At 33.3% G+C, this 22,182-nt stretch overlaps 1 protein-coding gene across 4 annotated transcripts in view; it reads left to right on the top strand.

The window, feature by feature from the left end:
* The window catches only part of LOC143234094 (uncharacterized), a 48,416-nt gene extending 43,558 nt beyond the window's left edge, over window positions 1-4,858 (top strand). For all 4 annotated transcript variants that reach the window (XM_076471156.1, XM_076471153.1, XM_076471155.1 and 1 more), the window contains one exon: window positions 3,126-4,858. In XM_076471156.1, the coding sequence (XP_076327271.1) occupies window positions 3,126-3,868 (743 nt within the window). In that variant the 3' untranslated portion in view covers window positions 3,869-4,858. The remainder of the gene's footprint in view (window positions 1-3,125) is intronic.
* The last annotated feature ends 17,324 nt before the right edge of the window (window positions 4,859-22,182 follow it).

Here is a 22,182-nt window from a genome sequence, read left to right as displayed (position 1 = left end):
TGTTGTTGGGTATTTTTAAAATTTTAAATGTGGAGTTTTAGTAAATGTACTTTTAAATGTTACATTTATTTAAGGCTCTATAAAATATAATTATTTATTTTTCCGTTTTTAATTCCTTAGCTAGTTTCTAGTGTTTATTGAATCTAAAGATAAGACAAAGGGCTTTTTAAAACAATTCTTTCTCAGCTTGTTTTCCTTTTGCATTTTAACATAAACTGGTTTTATGTTTCGCTTTTATTTAAAGTTAGGATGTTTTTAAAGTTATTTACTATAAAGGTGAAACTATTCTCTATCGTTATATCTACATTTCTTCAGAAACTTCACAGATAAGTCTTACCTACTGTAGTGGGTTAGAACAATATAACACTTTGTTATTCTTTTCATTTCATGGAGCTAATGCTTCCACGTCATTACAGAATGTACATTTCAATATTAAGGTAATTCTTCACTGATCCTTGTTACCAACTGAATGTGTAGGGTAAGAATACTTATCATTCTAGAATCCCCCTATACTTTTATCAAAGACACGTCATAAAGGCTCTGCTCAAATGAACATACTGTTCAAACTTAGGTTTTGAAATAACTGTAATTGTACCCCATGCAGTGTCTTAATTACACAGAAATAAGCTACCAAGGAGCTAACATATGGTATTGGTATATGCTAGAAAAAATCAATATAATAGCATTCCACAAATAAGCCTTTATTTATTAAGTTCTTTTGTGCTGCCAGGGTCCAAACACCGAGTAGAAAATTGTCAGTACAGAAGAGAGTTCGCATAAAAGCTTTATGTGATGCTAGTTGGATTCTCTGATACATTGCTGCAGGTTTGAACTAGTTCCCAAACACTGTCAAGTACAACCTAAATCGTGAGACCGAGACAGTTAAATATGAAAATAGGAAAGGAAGAGGCAGTCTACCTAAACTCAGTGATACTGATGTTAAATATCTTCGTTTATGCAGCCTTCAAGACAGAAGGAAGACTGGCACTGATCTCAAGCATGAGATAAACAACCATGTAGCAAATCACAGAAAAGTATCCAGATCTACAGTATCATGAATACTCGAGAAGAATGAAATATTTGGTTGTGTAGTAGTTTAAAAACAACAACTTTACTTCTATCTCCAAACATTGCCAAGAGACTGAAATTTGATGAAACGTACAAAACCTGGACTGTTGATTATTTTAAAAGGGTGTTGTTATAGACGGATGAGTCCAAGTTTGAAATAGTTAGTTCAAAGCGTAGGTTGTACGTCCGGCAGAAAAAAAGTGAATGCTGCTTACTTCAATGCATAGCGCTTACCATGAAGCATAGGAGAGGCATTGTAATGGTTTAGGGTTGTTTTTATGCTGAGGTAACAGAAGATATTTGCAAATAAATGGAATAATGGACCAGCACAAGTAGCATGAGATACTGATCCATCATAGTATAACTGGTGGTTTGCGTACCATTGGTAAGAAATTCTACTACCAAAAAAATAATGACTCCAAACACTCATCCAACCTATGTACAAATTACTTAGCTAAGAAAGAAACAACTGGAGACATTTAAATGATGCGATGGTCCACAAAGAGCCCTGATCTCAATCGAATTGAGCAGATCTGAGATTTGATAGATAAAAAACTTGGCAAATCAGAAGTTATTTCCAAATAAACTTCATGGGAACATATCAGAGACGTTGGAAGTGAAATCTCAAAGGATAGAATAAAATATGTTGCAACAATGATTCAGATATTGTCTGCAGTTATTTAAGCAAAAGGGGGACACAAGATATTAACTGTTTGTTAAACTCAAGCACTTTCACTGAACTTCTGTTGTGCTAAATATGAAGATTATTGAAATTTGATGTTTAACCTGTGATTTACCTTTAATTGCTCTTTAAAATTAGTGTGAAATCTAACTTTTGACTTTGCATTTACACTTTTGCATAGTATAATATATAAAATGTGATAAAGAGGGAGCTTGTTTCTCTTACTAAGTTCACAAAAAGATGAATTGCTTGTTTGTTTTGAATTTCGTGCAAAGTTACACGAGGGCTATCTGCACTAGCCGTCCCTAATTTAGCAGTGTAAGACTAGAGGGAAGGCAACTAGTCATAACCACCCCCCGCCAACTCGTGGGCTACTCTTTCACCAAACAGTAGGATTGATCGTACATTATAACGCCCCTATGGCTGAAAGGACGAACATGTTTGGTTCGACGAGGATTTGAACCCGCCACCCTCAGATTACTAATCGAACACCTTAACCCACCTGGCCATGCCGGCCGTCTCAGACGAGATAACGTTAGAAGATATACATGTGTGTATTAGATTCACATACATCACCACTTATGACGTATAATTAAATTTTAGTGTTTTTGTAACTTGAGAGAAGAACAAAAAGTAAAGTTTTGTTACGTGTCCCTTCCCTTCCAATGGAATTTGTAATTTCACTATTCTACTTCTTGACTACTTTTTCTAAGATGTGTTGTAGATTAACGTGGGTATGCTTCTTTGTGCAGTAAGACCTATCTAAGTACACTGTGATTTCCCCTTACCTTATATTATAATTTCTAATTATATACCAATTTGTATTGACATAGGTAAATTTGGAGGCGGGGATTAGAGTTATATTTAATATATAAAAATAATATATTTAATATATATATATATTCAATATATATAATATATATATAATATATTTAATATATATATATATTCAATATATATAATATATATATAATATATTTAATATATATATAATATATTTAATATATATATAATATATTTAATATATATATATTAAATAACATTTAGTACTTATTACAAGTTTCAAATTCAAATAACGTAGAATATAGTATTTAATAATCAGATATTTATCTGCGTTTATAGTTTCCTAAAGTAAACAGTACCAAGATACATGTATTTTTACCGTATATAAACACCTCTACACAATAAATTTCTAGCTACGCCTTTAGAGAATTTTTCTTTCTTATCTTTTCAGGTAAAGGGTAGCAGTTTTAAGTAATGACGTTCTTCTCTTGTTTTCCTATAACAAAGCTAAAGTGATACTAAGATGTTTGTTTCTGTCGTAATTATAAATGTTTTCTTGATTAATATTTATTTCTACGTTTTATTCATGCAGTTTCCACTGACATTGAGCCATTAGATGAAAGCAGTGTGAAGATTCCCTTTGAATCAGATGTTCATTCTCCATCTCGCCTTGTTCTTACACCTCGACTGGCTCCTCAATGTTCAGGAGGTTCTTACTCTTCCCTTATCTCAGTAGGAAGAGGATCCTTGCGAAGCCATTTTGAAAGACCTTCTCCACGTTCTCTACAGGTATCACCAGCTCTCTCTCAGCGATCCCTTTATGCTCAACATATACTCTCCAACCCAGAAGCTGCTCACCCTCTTTCCAACACTCAGTTTTCTAAATCTGGGGTATCATCAGCCACATCAGAATTTTCTTTCATTCACCCAGGTTTTCCTGTAACTAGTCTAACCAGCAAGGGAATCTCTAGTCACCCTCAGCATGATAGGAAACCAGCACTGAATACAAATAAGGAATATACACGATCAGTCGTCTCGTGTTCCTCCAGTATAACACCTCAGGTAGAAAGTTCACCAGTGACTGGGCCTCCTGGAGACGATGCTCGTCCTTGTAGCATTCATGGCCAACCTTTATTAACTATTGAAAAATCTGCATTTTCTACTCAGCCTCCTGATTTGATACCTTTGAATATAAATGGACAACCAACTTTAAAGCAGCCATACAAGCGTAAGATTAGAATATATAGTCACACAAAGTCAGACTCTCAGTATTTTAATGCTAAACTTACAGTTAATAATAGTAGTTCTCTAAAGGGTTCTTTAGAAATAAGATGAAAATCTGTGATATAGATAACCCACTCTTCTTATAACCTTGGATGTATCTTCATAAAAATGTCACATTTCATATCATTTCATAACTATATGATGACGTCTATGTATAAAGTTTGTGATTAGCTTTGTATTCTTTATAGAATAGTGATGTGAACATTTTTAGCCAAAAATGTATTTCTGCATCAACTGTATAGTCTTATTTATTATTATAATTTTATTGTTGTTGTTTGTTTATAGGTCTTTCATTACATTTTTATACCTTCATATGCAGGATATTGATGTATGTTCTGTAAAAACGACAAAATTATAAATCTTCTTTGTTGTGTAAAGAAACAAAATATAACCATACTCATTTTCACTTTGCTCGAAGTAATTATATTTTACAATTTTTAGATGTTCCAGTTGAAATAACTTACGTGGCCTGAAATAAAGTTCTTACCTTGAAGACTATTCATATTTACTAAAAAGTAAAGTTTAATACTTAGATTTATTTTATCAAGTAAAACGTTTAAAGTAATTCAAATACCTCAAAATTGATGGAGTTAATACTGTTGTGATATTCTAGTTTCTTAATTTTAAAGTTAACTGATTTTAGTGAGTTCATATTTACTTCAGCGGTTTTCATTGTGTGTGTATTTGTTGTTTCAAAAATGTTTTATTTTAACTGTAATAAAGTTTTCAAAGATCAATAATAAACTCGAAGGTTAATAAATGATCAGTGCATTAGTAGAACAGTCATACGTTCGAGATGTGAGTCTTGTGTCCGCAGATTTGTTTGAAGAGTATTGATGAGAAAAAGAAACCTACACAAAAGTGATGTGAATAATCAGTGTTATAAATATAGAACAACTAATAACTGATTTTACAGAAAGTATAATCTATTTCAATGTTTTTTATTGTATGTATGTGTTGATACAAAAATGTCTTGTTTTTAGTTGTAATAAAATCATTTTTGAGGTTCAATACTAAGCTCAGAAATTAATAAATTAAAAAGCGTAAGTTGTTATTGACTTTACACAATACATTAGTACAACACTCGTAAGTTTGACATGTGAATCTTGTGTGAACAGTTTTGTTCACGTGCTGTTTTACGTGCCATATTTCTAACTTTCTTGTATTATTTAACAGCCACGTGATGAACGCATGGTATTAACAATATCATTTGAATTTAAATATCCGAAGATTTTTTTTTTACTGGATGATTTTGTTAAATAAGGCATAAATGACAATGTTGTAAACTCGCAAGTACTTCGAGTATTGACAGCATTATCTAATTTTGGTATGATTAATTTTCGGTAAAATGTAATTTGTCATTTATATTCACATAAAACTTAAAAGTTCTAGCATTTTACTTTATTATCACTTGACATGGTTTTAACTTGAAACTATAATTTTACTAAGTACTAGCTAACTTATGACAGGACACTTGTAACATGTTGATATAAAAATTCTAAATATATTTCCATCGTTTTAGTGGAAATTGCTAATTCTTTCACATTCATCTGATTTTTAAAGTTTTTGTAGATTTCTGTTGAACATGATACGCCTTAAATCTTTTCAAGCTATCGTCATCCAGACCACTTTTCTTAAGATTAATTGATGAAATGATACTTTGCGTACGAAGTAGATAAAGCTGTATGTAATAAAAGTCTGGGGGTTAATGTGCCAGGCTGCGGATAGTAAGGTTCAAGCTGCAGCATGCTGCTGAATATGCTTTGCATTTTTAACTGTGAGAGGGATATTTGTCACGAGGATGAATTTTATTATTTGGTAAAAATATTTAGTATATGTGGCTGATGACTGGTTGCTCTTCATCTGGTCATCTTCATCTGGAAGCTCAAGATTAGAGATGGCTTTGGCTGAATCTTAGGGGATTCTTTACTGTTCTAATTAAAAATAATCTCTCAGTAAGCAAAACAGAAATGAGTTTGAAATATTTTATTCTGTAAAGAAAGAAATTATTATATTAATATTTCTGATTGAAACGTACAAATGTTCACTTTATCGTAATTTGTGAGTCACCTGCATGTAAATATTCATTAATTAAAGGAAATAATATTTTAAGATAAACGATGATTAATAAAAAGTATATACAACGTTTACATAACAAGATAAAATTTCTAACGGATTATCCACTTTATTGTAGAATTGTACAGGTCAGCAGTCTCTTGTTTAACAGTTTATCCTTAGAACCTTTAAACCTATCTCTTTAATATAAAGTATGAGTGAAACTTTATTTTTGTTCATACATTGCTGTTTATACATAACGATAGACAAAACATAAATAGCCACTTGACTGATTTCATTAAATACTGTTTATATTTTGCAGGATTTAAACAGTTATGCTAAGAAAGTAATTTTTTGGTAAAAGCACATTTCAAGTTAAAACAGTTAAACTTGCTGTATAATTTGTAATAAGCGTTTTTAAATCTCAATGAAGTAAGCTGAGGACTTGTGTTTCATGTTTTGTTTTCAAAGCATAAAAAACTGAAAGTATTACAGTCTCAGTTTGTATGTTAAGACATTCATTTATATGAATATTTAGGTTGAATGCCCACTTTCTCTAACAATTATATAGTAAGAAGAGTGTTACATGTGAAGTTTAATTTTCTTGGGAATTGTATTTTGAAGAAAATAATTAATACAGAACTAAAGTAATGTTATGTTATGATTTGTTAAAATTGTATTATTGTGTTACACTTGGTAAAGTGCGGTAAGTTTTTTGTAAAGATAGAACTTATAATACATTAACTGAAAAATATCAGATTAATTTTAGTTATGTAAGATAAAACTATTTTCAGTTCTTGAAATTCAGATTTCTTTTCTATATTCTGTGGAAAGTATGTAGAATTTAGAATTGACATGCATAGATATTTTTAATATTTTTGATTGGGTATTGTTATTGGTTGTTATTATGCACAAAAAGGGCTATCTGTGCTCTACCCACCACTGGTACTGAAACCCAGTTTCTAGCAGTATAAGTTGACAAACATACCGTTATGCCACTGGGGAGAAGCATTGCTTGGGAATAGTTGTTAATAGGTTTACTTATTTACTATACTCATAAATATTTATAAGTATAATGCACTAAAGTAAAGTTTCAAATGTTATTTTATATTGTAATTATTACTTTTCTATTAATTGAGTTCATAACTTTCAATTACTATTGTTATTTTCTTTTTCTGAACTGACTTCTACCTTTGGTTTTGGAAATATCCACCACAGGAGACTTATGTTCGCTGCGGAATTGGGAGTTTGTGAACCCTTTTAAAAACAACAGCAAAAAACACGAAACGGCATCATTTACTGTTAGTAAATAAATAACAAAAACTGATTTACATTTTGACGAAAAATGTATCATTTATCATTTTCGTACGCTTTGACGATTTGTTTTTGAATTTCGCTCAAGCTACACGAGGGCTATTTGTGGTAGCCGTCCCTAATATAGCTGTGTAAGACTAGAGGAAAGGCAGCTAGTCATCACCACCCACCACCAACTCTTGGACTACTTTTTTACCTACAAAGAGTGTGATTGACCGTCACATTATAGTGCCCCTACGGCTTAAAGGGTGTGCATGTTTTGTGTGAGGGGGACTCGAACTCGCGATCCTCAGATTACGAGGCGAGTGCCTTAACCACCTGGCTACGCTTTGACAAAAGGAACGTTAGGTTTTACTCGTTCGCATGTGTGGCGCATGTAAACAGTCCCTTAACCTTTTTTTACCTTGACAACTTGTAGATGTTAAATTTTATACCAAACCAGCAGAGCACGAAGTGCCCAGCGCTGATCGGATGAAAATCGCTTAAGTATAAGTTTTCTGAGTTGTTTTGATTAAATCATCTATATTAATTATGATTTTTTTTCTAAACAAACTAAAATGATTTCTTTATTTAATTAAATATTTTGATTAGAATCAATAAAAATAAAAATTCACTAAAATTATTTAATCAAAGCAAAACAAGGTACGTATCTCCTCCTTTTTGCATGTGCTTTGCATGATATTTCAATTTCTAAAACAGACTTCCCTGCCTTTTGATGTTCTGAGTTGTGTAATATAGTGACGTTTGGAATGTACTCTGACTTTAATATTGTTCTATTTAATGAAGAATTGATTTAATGTATTTTCATTGCAAAACAACGAAACCTTGGCAATACCAGGCATTTTCGTTAAGCCATTGAATAGCTGAATCTTGCGAGTAAACGCAAGAAAAGCAAAATATATATCTGAAGCAAATCTATTTGGTTGAGGGAGTGTGTGAGCATCAGCCTGTTTCAGTTAAGGGGAGATAGAAAGTATGGTTGTATTATTCGAAGAAAGAGACTTAAAGATCACAAAAGACCACGATGATTTGAAATATTTTGAACACATAATTAATCACGGAATTGCAAATAATAGCTTTCTTGTCCACATATTACCAAAAATATCTAGCCTTAAGAATTTGCGACCAAATGGTTGTCCTATTTGCCAAAAATTGCTATATTGGTCAATTTGGCCTGAGGCCTAAAACTGCGACCACAAAAATGGCTTTGATGCGTTGGTCACATAACTCATATTACTTCTAGTTTGAAGAGTTATCTGTACCCAGAGTTTGTAGCTTTTAAGATGTATCTGTGCATAAGGAACAGATTCACAGACAGCGAGAGAGATCTTCGCTCTTATATATATATATGTCATTGTATATATTATGGCATTTATGCAGTTCTTCGATACGTGACGCAAACTTTTTATATAGCATTATTGCATTATGTTTGTCATATTGAGTTCTGGAATGAAAGAGTGAAAATAATTTTAACATGGTTATGCTTCTACTAGTCTAATATGACTAAGAGAAAGAAACTTGTTTTGAGGTAGGATTAACATTGTCTTTGCTGTTTTATGTGTCTAAAACTAAAAATAACATTCTGGATAGAATAAATTATATTAGGTCTTTAAATCATTATTTAAAACATGCATAAACATAAAAATAAGGTTAATTTATTTTCTAAACAATAATCTAAATACATTTTATTGGCAGATGATATTTATAATATAATTCAATAATTTTACAAACACATTTCTCTACAAGTGGGTTTTCTCGACATCACTGAATTCAATAATTATTTTATGGTTTAAAATATTAACTCTAATATTTATATTTCATAGTACTATGAGACAATCTTTTCCAAAACAGGGTTAATAATTCAAGATGTTTTAAACTTACTAGTTGAACGTCTAACCTATTGCAAGTTGGGTTAGCTTGGAGTTCCTATTCTTAAGTTCTGCTATAAACTATTGTAAATCATATTCATTAGTTATCTTATTTCAAAGTATATTGAAATTACACCTGAAATTGATGAGACGCTAGTAGGAATGAAAATCCTATAACGAAGCGAACAAGCTGGTTACAGTGTGTAGTAAGAAGATGCGAAGGTAAAGATAACGACTTTTGTGCTTGTCAATGGCTTACTAAACATCTATTCTCTAAAATAAGTTGCCAATAACATATGAAGATGCAATCAAGAAGTCTAGAGTGAAAAGGAATCCATGAGCAACCCAAAACATCTGAAGACCTCAAACCTTTAAATGAACAGTGGAATTCTATCCCCACAATATATTTTAAGTCGTCTAGAAGTAACACCAATCTTTACACCATCTTTCTGAGGACCTAGACTTGTCTATCACTACTAAATAACTCACTGAGAAACTATATTACAACTGAAATACTTACATTCTACAGAATCGTTTCACGAAAGACAAAACATTAAACACAATTCATGAATGCTTTAATGACATCAAATTAATTGCATCATACATACATAGTTTTTTCAGTATTTCTTTAATTTCAAAGTGAATAAAAACACACAGGAAGATAAACAAGTAAAGGAAAACTAACACTTGCAGGCTCAACATATTACATCGACTAATGCACACAAAGCCTGAGCTACACGCCAATAACATCTCCATAATGGACTAATGACCTTAGAAATCACCACAAAAGACCACTGTATCTAATTCAGTAAACCTCCTGATCATTAAGAAAAAGTTACAATACCTGCAACCACAGATGCAGACCAAGGAGACACAAAACACAGGAGCATCCACAGAAAATCCTTCGACTTCAGAACAGGAAATTCATACCAGAGTGAACACTTGAAGCTAGGAAACTGAAGTCGACATTGAAATTTACCCAGAAGATAAAGGTACAACATGAGATAAGTGTTTATAGAAACCTGTACAGAGAAGATTCCACCAGAGACATTTTACTGAGCCTAGGCCTCCTGAACAAGTATCTGAGAATAGTTTACTAAATTACTACTTAATCTACTGATAATACGAAACACCTGAAACTATTTGAAGCAACAACACCTATTCACTCTTTCTCCCCAACATTCATAAATTACCACTAAAACCAAAGGAGTATTTCTGAGAAACTTGTGTTTCACACTAAAAATATTTTCTTCCATTTCAAATATACAGTTGTGGCGTTGTTTTGGAAGAATATTTAATGCTTGAACAGTGAACGCGAATTTTGCTTAAGGCACTCCCCCATCAATTTCTTGGTATTAACATTTAAGCTCTAAAAATATTTAGAACTGACCACTAAAGAAAAAAGTACAATAAATCCAAACACTAGCACGTCACTCAGACATACAGTACATTTCCTTCTATGATGACGTCTGGGTTTTTTCATCTTTTCTTTATTCATTTATTTATTTGTGGTAGTTGTCTTAGTTAAATATAAATAAAGTCAGCCAAGTAAAAATAAAATTTCCACACACTTATTCTTAAATTATAAACCATGTATGAGATGAAGTGATCTGCTCAATCTCTGAGCATCACCTAAACAAATTACCTACCACAGAATTAATGTAGCTCTGTTTCTTGATGCTGACACAGAGTCAGAATTTTCCAGCCAGCACTGAGTGAAGACCTAACTATTACCACGATATTGGTTGCGATAATCAACAATTTGTCTAATATATATATACTCTGTACGAAAATTATGCAAATTCTCCAAGAAATTTAAAACAAAAGCCAAAATCATTCGAAAAAAACAAACAAAACAAGACTTCATTTGATGACATTTTCATTTAGTTAAGATCATCTAAAGATTTCAAGTACCTTTGTTCACTTTGGATTTGCCCCCCAGTGGCTCAGCGGTATATCTGCGGACTTACAACACTAAAAACCGGGTTTCGATATCCGTGGTGGGCAGAGTACAGATAGCCCATTGTGTAGTTTTGTGCTACAAACAAAACAACAAAACTTTGGATTTCTCAACCGTTATCTCAGGGCCTTTCAGACCAGAACTTAAAAAAGGAATTAATAATAACTAAACGTTATGAATATTTAATAATTTTGTTTAGATAAAGGTTAAATACCATGATGTTTATTCATATAGCTTATTAAAATATGAATCCATATCTGTATCCGATCTCTTTATGTGAGATCTTACCTATTCTAATTATTACTACATGGCTCTGAAAGCAACGTAACAATGCTTTTTCATTTGCTTATCTCTTAACCAATCAAATGTCTCAGCTGTACAATAACTTAGTATTTATCATACGACATCCTGATGAAATATTTGGAAAATACCACTTAAATAGCTGGAAAGCAAAGAAATCCTTTCTATACAATGATGAGAAGGAAGGCATCATAGCCAATCATTGAGACAGATAGCTTCATCTGATTGATTACTTATGAACAGCCACAAAGGTATTACCAGCCTTTCCCTGTTCATCAACTGAAACAATGAGACAATATTATACAATACAGTACCCTCATTATATGAGTCAAATTACTCATCCATTTCTGATTCCTGAAGTAACCGGTTCTCGAAATTAATACCAGTGATGTGTTGTTTGTAGTTTTGGACTGTCAATATGTTCACTACACATATACAGTTCATGTAGTATATAGTTCACCTCATTCACTGTTAACTAATGACATAAAGACTAATCAAGTTATTATCTATTGGACAGGCAAACATAGATCCATAGGGAGCTGTATTTATTGTCCATAAATTAGAGGATTTGGATAACAAATATTTGATATTTATGATATAACATATGGTAAACGTTCATCTCAGTCAGTTCACTAGAGATTAACAAACTTGACTAGCATATGTTTGACAGTTTGCATCGATCATTCAGTTAAACTATCAAACTGACAATCATATGCTGAAATGTGCATTTTCACCACACCTAACTCCTAGTATAACTTGGCAAACAACTCTCTATTGAACTTAGCTCCTGATCAGTTTGAATCTCTACAAGTTCTCCATGATCTTCTCTGCTCAGCCAACAACTCTGTGATATATTGTGCCGATATGCCAACCAACGAGTAGACTTTAGCTCAATTAAGTTATGACCAACAGTACTAATTACATTTTTTGTCTCAGGAAGTGGGCCACCTAGAATAAGATGGATTCTTTTAAGTAAAACGTCTGCATCTTTTAGTTGCATTTTTCCCTAACGTGGATGAGATTTTTCTCTATGGGCAGTGCACGTAGTTCCATGACTTTATCTAATTAAGGTAAAAACTGCTTTCACATGTTAACAGTAGTATTGACAGGCAATTAATCTCCCTGTAGCTTCATTATATAAAGTATGTGTTAGGAATGTAATGGATTTTAACTGCAATATACACTGGCTACTACATCCTGGTAGATCATTACGATGGTACATCCAGAATTCACAACTAATCGTATAAGTTCCAGATATGCACATCAGAAATACATCTGCCATATTCTCATAATCATGCTTTACTTTGTTCAGTGTTAAGAAATGCCCAGTTTGTTTGGATCTTTCAACTGCTATTTTCAAAGTTTCTAACTCGTCATTCATAGTGTCCATTTAAATGCAAAATTGTTCAATTTGTATGGTTAATAATGATTGTTGTTGTTATGGAGTTAACTGCTGGACAGTGTCTCAAATTAAAGTATTCAATAAATCGACATAATTTTATTGATTTATGAGATAATCCATCAATTTTTCTATGCTGTTGACATGGATGATGTTATACAACAAAGTTATATTCTTGCAGCACCATCATTCTATGTGTACTCATAGCTTCTAGTTCATCACCATTTTAGTGATGTAGGATCCACTTTAACGGTGAACTCACTGCCCTGCAAATAGTTGCAGCAATGCTTGACAAATAATACAAATGCAAGGACGTTTTTATTTGTTTTACAGTACTGGCACTCAGTAGCTGTCAACGCATACTCAGTTTAATACTCAATATTGTATTGTACCAGTGACAAAACTCTTCCAGCTTTACTGTGTCAGGTACTGATAATGAATGGACAATATTAATGCAGATAAACCAACACCAGTACTTTGACAAAGACATATTTTAAAGATTAGAATGCGTCTTTACATTCCTGTGTACATACAAACATTTATTCATCCTCAGTTAATAGAGATGGTGATGTGGTTGTCTTGAAAGAATTGGCCACAAACCTTCAACGATACAATTCAACACTCAAATAACTGTGGACTTATTATTTGTTAAGAGAATTGGATCAGTTATTGATTGCTGTGGTTTTTTGAAAGATTAGATGACACTTTGTCCTTACTTATTGTACAAATGAGAAACCAAACTACTGTGAACAATTTCCTGGTTTTAATTTTAAGTCTTATCCTTGTTGTGCTTTACTATTACTTTTAGATTTCAACAATCTGTTTCCAGGGTGTGACCAAACACTAGTATGCCACTCACATGATAAGTTATCTATCTCATTGCAGTCTCTTAAGTGTAAGTTCCACCAGCCCTTCAGAATTAATATGTGCGTTACATACATCACGTAGTTTGACAGTGAATTCAGAGTTTTCCCCCGAGGGCTAAATAATTTAGTTCCAATTGCTAATATTCAGAGTTAGTGTATTGAAAAAAAACACGGATGTTTTCCAGTGTATCCAGAAATTTATATGTAAGTACATCAGTGAATATTACTACATTCATCTGGTGTTCCTTCCTTATTGGTGGAAGGCACTCGACTGGCAATCTGTGAGTCGATAGTTTGAATCCTGTTACCGAACATGTTGTCCTTCAAGTTGTGGGAATTTTATAATGTGACAATTAAATCTACTATTCAGTTACAGTGGCCAAAACAATTGCCTTCCCTCCCTACAGTCTATCACTTATAAATTAGTGACAGCTGGTGGCAAATAGCCCTAAAATAGTTATGTGCAAAATTCGACAAGCAAACCTTCATATTTACAATTATCAGCGGATATGAATAAACACTCTCTGAAAGTTATATTAATCCTCTTCAACACCAACTGAAGTATCTAGTAGTATTTTTGGTACTGAAAGGAAGCCTGTGAGGTGTTTGATTTATCAGACATCCATTACCAGTATCAATGTGTAAGTTTTATCATCAGACATCCATTACCAGTATCAATGTGTAAGTTTTATCCTCAGACATCCATTACCAGTATCAATGTTAGAATTCATTGATTTTAAATCTCTGTATCAAGTTCCACTTGTTATCACAATCCTCAACTACAGAATTCAAATGCCCCAAAAGTTGTACATTTGTTCAATGATGTTATACATTGGCTGTGGCATTAGATATGCGGTTCGTTTGCATCAATTCTCATATTGCACAGGTTTTCAGGTGAAAAAATTCAAATGTCAGAGAATAAGTCGCTATTAAACAAAATATCGTTGTGGAGTTTTTATTTATTACTGTTCATACTTAATTGATATAATAAAGTATTTTATGGTTGATTTATTAATTTCATCCTTTAAAAAATTCACTATTGAGCATTCCAACGACTCAAGCATTTCATCGTTTCTTGATGTTGATGTTAGCTTAAAAGATGACAATCTTATAACAAAATTGTGTTGTAAACTTAGTGAGAAACTGGTATTTGTACATTACCACTCATTTTACCCACTACACTTTAAATGTGCTACTATTATTGGACTTTTATAACTAACAAAGTTATACAAGAAACTGTACACAAAATTTTACACAACAACGAAAGCAGAGTGCATAATAACAGTGTAGAACATTACCACAGGAAAGCAAGGAATTACATTCATATGTTTTTTGATAAATTGTTCAGGCAGAGTATTCATGATGAAACTTTGTAGAATGGACGGTAACTGTCTGTTGTGGAGACAAGTGTAGAAGACGACGTTTTGAAAGTCTTCCGCCTTTCGTCTTCGAAACGTCGTCCTGTACAATTGTGTCTCCACAACAGGCAGTTGCCGTCCATTCTACAAAGTTTCAACATTCGTATGTTCTTGTATCATACGCTAATCCTTGTGTCAAAAATATATATAGAAAAACAAGTTTTGACATCAGTTTACAAAGAAACTAGGTAAAACGTTGAGCAATGCTTTAATAAGATAAGCCAAAACTCAAAGCATGCAATGAACTCACAGATAAATGTGCAGGTTGTAGGTAATTTTAAGACTAATCTGTAACCACGAGAATGTAATATATATGACAGTTTAACACGTAAACTTTGTGATTCTGTATACCTGGGTAAATCAGTCAAAACTATTAGAAATAGAATTAATAAACGGATCATTCCATGCCAACTCACCGAGGGCTTCCCAGTTAATGTCATAGATCTCTTTGAAAAAAATTAAAGTTAAAAATTCATTCAGCTATACTGTACAACTTTAGGATTTTGCATGGCTGAATAAATCAAAATGATGTTTTTACTTTAATTTTTTCAAAGAAATTTATGACGTGAACTGGGAAGCCCAAGGTGAGTTGGCATGGAATAACCCGAACACCTTTTACCTGTCAACACCAAAGCAGTGTTGTGGCTGAACATCTTGTTGACAAAAACATTTTAACTGTTAGAGATTATCTCATAACACCAAATATTCTTATTGTCTTCACCAACTTTTAAATAGAAAATTCAGATTTCAAAGAATAAATCATTGTTAAACTAAACATCATCAGGAATTTTAATTATTATTATTGTTCATGTGTGTGTTTTTCTTACAGCAAAGTCATCAGGATATCTATTGAGTCCACCGAGGGGAATCGATACCCTGATTTTAGTGTTGTAAATCCGTAGATTATTGTTCGTATTTAATTAGTATAATGACATATTGTATGCGTGTTTTTATTAACTTTCCATTTCACAAGAATTACGTTAAGATATTCCAGTGTAAAAAAGTCCACCTCATTATGCAAACTCAAACTATTCTGAAATATTTTGTACAAGTCTAAACCATGCTAGTAAGTGTCTTGTTTCTTCTAGCAAAGCCATAATGGCGAAACATGACTTAAATAAAACCAAACTCTATTTTCTGGAGTGATAAGTAGTTTTTTTTATTTATCTCTTTAACAAAGATTGTTTGTTTGTTTTGAATTTCGCGCAAAGCTACACAAGGACTATCTGCCCTAGCCGTCCCTAATTTAGCAGTGTAAGACTAGAGGGTAGGCAGCTAGTCATCACCACCCACCGCCAACTCTTGGGCTACACTTTTACCAACAAATAGTGGGATTGACCGTCACATTATAACACCCCACGGCTGAAAGGGCGAGTATATTTGGTGCGACGGGGATTTGACCTCGTGACTTTCAGATAACGAGTCGAACGCCTTAACCCACCTGGCCATGACGGGCCCTTTAATAAAGAAGTAAGTTTTGTTTGTTTTCTATTACGTACAAAACTGCATAAGAAGCTTTCTGTGCTGTGCCTACAACGGCTATCAAATTTCAATTTTAGCAATATAAGCCTGTAGGCTTATCGTTGAGCTGCGGGAGGACAAAGTAGGTATGAACGAACAGCAATAAAGTAGAAAGAAGGTACAAAATTACAGAATTTGAGTAAGCATGTCAGTAAAGTGCAGCTGCTGCCATATTGTTACATAATTATTACGTTATTAGTACACCTGACTATTGCATAATATATACCTATTGCGTAACTATTATATGATATACACCAAATGTTACGTAAATTAATATACCAACACCTGAGGGCGCGTTGTTAAAGAGCCATGAAGATTATTACGTAACAGTAAGTAAGTAAGTAAGTAGAAATAAAAATATTCTTAGGCGGCCATGATGCCATGGTTCCAGGAAGTGGGGCCAGCAAAAATGTGATTAACATGTCTCAACAAAACTCTTATTAGTTAATTTTATTTCTTGACCACTTATATTTAAATCGTTCTTAAAGGACACTTAACAATAACACTATGTAACAAAATATTTACTTTTTGTTGTTACTGTGCAAAAAATTGTGTTATTTCCCAATTACTTATGCCTAAAGTGAATGGAAAAGACATATTTTTCTTTTCAAACTTTGCTTTTGTAACTTGAGTAATGAAATTTTCAAATTTACCCATTTTCCAGAACATTCCAGATGGAGTTAATGCTGAATAGCTGATAGAGAATTTTCTCGAACGAACAAAAATTTTCAGGAACTTTCTAAAATGTTGTAGAAGCCTCAAAGCTGTGCTCCACAACGGAATAAGTATCCGTCTCTTCCTCTGGCTCATTCGGTGCACCTTAAATGGGAATATAACAACGTCAAGACCTTGATAGAAGCCTTGAAATATGATGCGTATGGCTGGGTGGTTATCGGATACTTCAAAATGGTGGCTTTCCTGATGGGTCTCCAAGGAAACTTTACCAAATTTCTCTGTTATCTTTGCCTTTGGGACAGCGGGGACACCACAGCGTACTACAACAGGAAGCACTGGCCACAACGGACCGAGTTCTCTGTGAGGAGGTACAATGTCAAGTGTGAGCCACTAGTGGACCTCCAGAAGGTGTTGTTCCCACCATTGCACATAAAATTGGGTCTCATGAAACAATTTCTCACAGTTCTTGATAAGGAGTCTGCAGCCTCCAAATACCTTTGAGACTTCTTCCCTCAGCTGTCTGAGGCAAAGGTCAAAGCTGGAGTCTTCGCTGGACCATAAATAAAGAAGATTCTGGAGTGCACAGAATTTCCGAAGAAGGTCAGCAGGAAGGGAAGAAAAGCTGGGAGCAACTTTGTCGCAATAATTCAGAACTTCTTGGGCAATCACAAGGCCAAAAATTATGTGGAACTGGTTGAGGCTCTAGCGAAGAACTACGGCAAAATGGGGTGCAGGACGTGCCTGAAAGTTCATATCCTTGACGCTCATCTTGATAAATTCAAGGAAAACATGGAAGCATACTCACAGGAGCAAGGCGAGCGCTTTCTCCAAGATATGCTGGAGTTTGAACGCTGCTACTAAGGAGCGTATAACGAAAACAAGATGAGAGACTATATCTGGGGGCTGATACGTGAAAGTGATTTACTTTACAGTCGCAAATCTCGAAAAACTACTCACTTCTAAACATATTTGTATAACTTAAGTATAAATACATGTAAATCTTGATTCATATGTTGTTTTATTGAGACCTTACGTAAATGAAAATGTGCAAATTTGCTCGATTTTACATATCAAATAGGTTAATTTCTAAATTTCATTATCCAGGTCACAAAAACAAAGTTTAAAGGGAATAATGGCAATTTTCTGTACTTTTACAACATAAGCAATTAAGAAATAACACATACTATCCAGCCAGGAACACAACTTGTGTTACATAGCGTAAATTGATTAGTTGTGTATACATTGCTGACCAAAATCTTAAGTAAAATGAATCTAAAGAAAAAATAGGCATTTTGAGTTGTTAGACTCAACCACTTATTTGAGTAGAGCTTCGAAAGATGAAAATAAGTAAAGGGAAAAAACCTTTTTAGCATTTAACAGGGAAAGTGTGAGCACTATGAAATTAGCCTAAATACTAGCAGGTCAAAAGTTTATGACCATACCAAAAAGAAATCCTAAACAATGTAGGAAATGACCAACAAGAGGTCTCAGTAGTAAGTTGTACGGCTGTCATTACGAATATTTTCAAACATTCACTGTGGTATGGTCGATATACGTGTTTGCAGAAGGCTGACTGGAATGTTATTCCAAGTGGTGAGGATGGCTTCACGAAGATCATGCACTGTTCGGAATTGACGTCCATTTCTATCGACTTCCCTTGCCATCCAACTACAAACATTTTCAATGGGGTTCAGTTCGGGCGAACACGCTGGATGGTCCAAACGAATCACGTTATTCGCCATGAAAAAGTCCTTTGTCCTGCGAGAATTGTGGATTGTCCTGCTAAAAAATCCAGTCATTTTCACACACGCGAGAACCTTCAGTTAATAAGGATGCTATCTCCAACATACCAATGTAGCCAGCTGCTGTTTGACGTCCACGAATAACCTGAAGCTCCATTGTTCCATGAAAGGAGAAAGCACCCCAGATCATGACGAATCCTCCTCCACTGTGTCGTGTAGAAAATGTTTCCGGTGGGATATCCTTGTCGAGTCAGTAAGGTTGGAAGCCATCTAGACCATCCAGTTTAAATTTTTTCTCATCTTCCACTTTTCTACGTTCCATCTTTGGTGCTTCTCAGCAAAGTTTAACCGAGCTGTTTCATGGTGTGGAAGGAGGAGTGGCCTTTAAAGACGTTTACGGTTTTTAAAGCCTTTCTCTCGTAGATGCCGTCTTATTGGTTTTGAGCTGCATTCTGCGTCCGTAAGGGTCTTAATCTGGTTTGACGATCGGCTGGTGTCTTGCCGGACAACCCGACAAATCCTTCTACTTAATGCCGGCGAAACTTTCTTGAGTCAATCACTTGAAATTCTCGTTCCTTACTCCTCAGGGTCTTTTAAGAAATTTGCAACAGCAGTTTTACTGCGCCCAATTTCACCAGCGATGGCAAGTTGAGAAAGACCTCGCTTTTGCAGCTCGGCAATTCTGCCACGTTCAAACTCTGTCAACCTTTTAGCCTTTGCCGTGTTTTTACTCAATGTAACACAGGAGATGTCAGTGGGAGATGTTGACAATGTTAATGCTTGAACACAAATGACTGAATTTCGTTACCTGTTTACCTATTAACTCTTTGTTTCAGTCCGGTTTTAAACTTTTGACCAGCTAGTATTTAGGCTAATTTCATAGTGTTCACATTTTCCCTATTAAATGCTAATTTTTTTTTATTTTTTTTTCCCTTTACTTATTTTCATCTTTCAAAGCTCTACTCAAATAATTGGTCGAGTCTAACAACTCAAAATGCCTATTTTTTCTTTATATTCATTGGCCTTAAGATTTTGGCCAGCAGTATATTGTCTTTGTGATTACGTGACGACAACCTAGAAACAATGTAGTTTCAAAGTTTAACTGAATATCGTCAATGACTATATTTAATCACATGTAAAACTGTCTTCCACATTACAAAAAACTACTGTGGAAGCAATGTCATTATTATCGTCCACGCTTCAACCACGAGGGGCAGTGAATCAACATTTATTTTGGTCACAATCTGACGTGTCTGTAATTCAAAAGACTGACTGGCTTGGTTTTATAATATATTTCTGACGTTTAGTACTAACTCAAACAGATAATAGTTTCGTTTTCCTGGCGAAAAACGTTTTAGTCAATTATAATAGTCTGTTGCTATTTAAGTATTTACATTATATTGATTTATTTGTTTGAATTTTGCGCAAAGCTACTCGAGGGCTATCTGCGCTAGCCGTCCCTAATTGAGCACAGTAAGACTAGAGGGAAGGCAGCTAGTCATCACCACCCACCGCCAACTCTTGGGCTACTCTTTTACCAACGAATAGTTGGATTGACCGTCACATTATAACACCCCCACGGCTGAAAGGGCAAGCATGTTTGGTGTGACCGTGATTTGAACCCACGACCCTCGGATTACGAGTCGAACGCCTTGACATTATATTGAATATTATAAATAAAGTCTACGTAAAGTTTATGTTCAGTCTACACAATAAAAGGAATTTAAACAGTGGATCTGGTACATTTGTGTAGTTGTACAGAGAAAAACTGAATACGACTTTTTTCTAAAAGGACGGAATCGTATAAATTGTGTTGCATGTATTAATAATACTTCCTCTATTTTATTTACGTATTAATTTGATTATCATGGTATTAATATGTTATCTGATAATATTCTCTTTGTTTTATCAGATTTCTCATTTTGATACTTACTTAAACGCTCTAGTTCATAATAAAATGTAACTAAATGAATAAATTAACTTAAATCTTATTAATATATGCGCTAAAAAAGTAGTGAAGAAAGAAAGATGTGAAATTGACGATCTTAGTTAAACTCAACATTCTTCTAACATGTTAAATCATGATGAATGAGTATGGCAATATTTGAAGGAAACACTGACAAGATACTGAATAAATCTATTGTTTAATCTGTATTTAGATAAAGAGTAACACAATTACTGACCACGTTTGTTTTGTGTTTTTTTTTCAGTTAGACAGTGCCTACAATAAAGAATAGCTTAAATGGCATGCTGGAAACGATAGAATGATAAAAATTCAAGTGAGGGGCATGAATGTTTGTTGGTCGTGAATAATTATTACATTATATTATATTAATAATTATTATATTATATTATATTATATTAATAATTATTATATTATATTATATTAATAATTATTATATTATATTATATAATTATTATATTATATTATATTAATAATTATATTATATTATGTTAATAATTATTATATTATATTATATTATATTATATTAATAATTATATTATATTATGTTAATAATTATTATATTATATTATATTATATTATATTATATTATATTATATTATATTATATTATATTATATTATATTATATTAATAATTATTATATTAGAGAATCTTCTATAATATTGTTTTCCTTTATATTAATCTAAATCTAGTATATGTAGTATACTCTTGGTGGTTGTTTTCGGAAATTCAGTCATTATCACATGTTGTGTGAGTATATGAAAGAAATGTGACAAAAGTGAAGTCATTGTTTTCAATGTATATTATAGTAACAGTTGTATATTTGACTTGTGGACTGACTACCTATCATCCGTGTTTAATGTTTTTAAAGTTTCAAACCTCACGTATAAACAAATGCGAGACTAAATTTTCTGCACACACAAGGAGGACAGCCGTATAACATGCCCTTGGCTTGGCCATTCAAGAATTCCCAGAAAGGTTTGGATGTTTGACCTACGTCAGCGCATCTCGTGCTTGTATATGTAAAAGTGTAAAGGAAAAGAACAAACAAAATATTTGTCTTGGGTCCCGTGAACATCACAAGTGTATTTGTTACTTCCTTCTTCCAATATGTATCAGCGTGTGTTTCATAGCAGTATAAATTTGAATTTTGATTTGGTTTCTTCTTGATATATCTATAAAAAATGCAGACGTCGACAAAGGGCTCGTATGTTTTATGTTTAGAGATGGCCAAGGTACTCAACAAGCATAATACAAATATTCACGCTAAGAAATCGACATTG

The sequence above is a fragment of the Tachypleus tridentatus genome, chromosome 12 (genome assembly GCF_004210375.1).
Source record: "Tachypleus tridentatus isolate NWPU-2018 chromosome 12, ASM421037v1, whole genome shotgun sequence".
Classification (NCBI taxonomy): Eukaryota; Metazoa; Arthropoda; class Merostomata; order Xiphosura; family Limulidae; genus Tachypleus; species Tachypleus tridentatus.
Note: the sequence above shows the minus strand (reverse complement) of the source record. Positions and strands in the feature narration are given on the sequence as shown.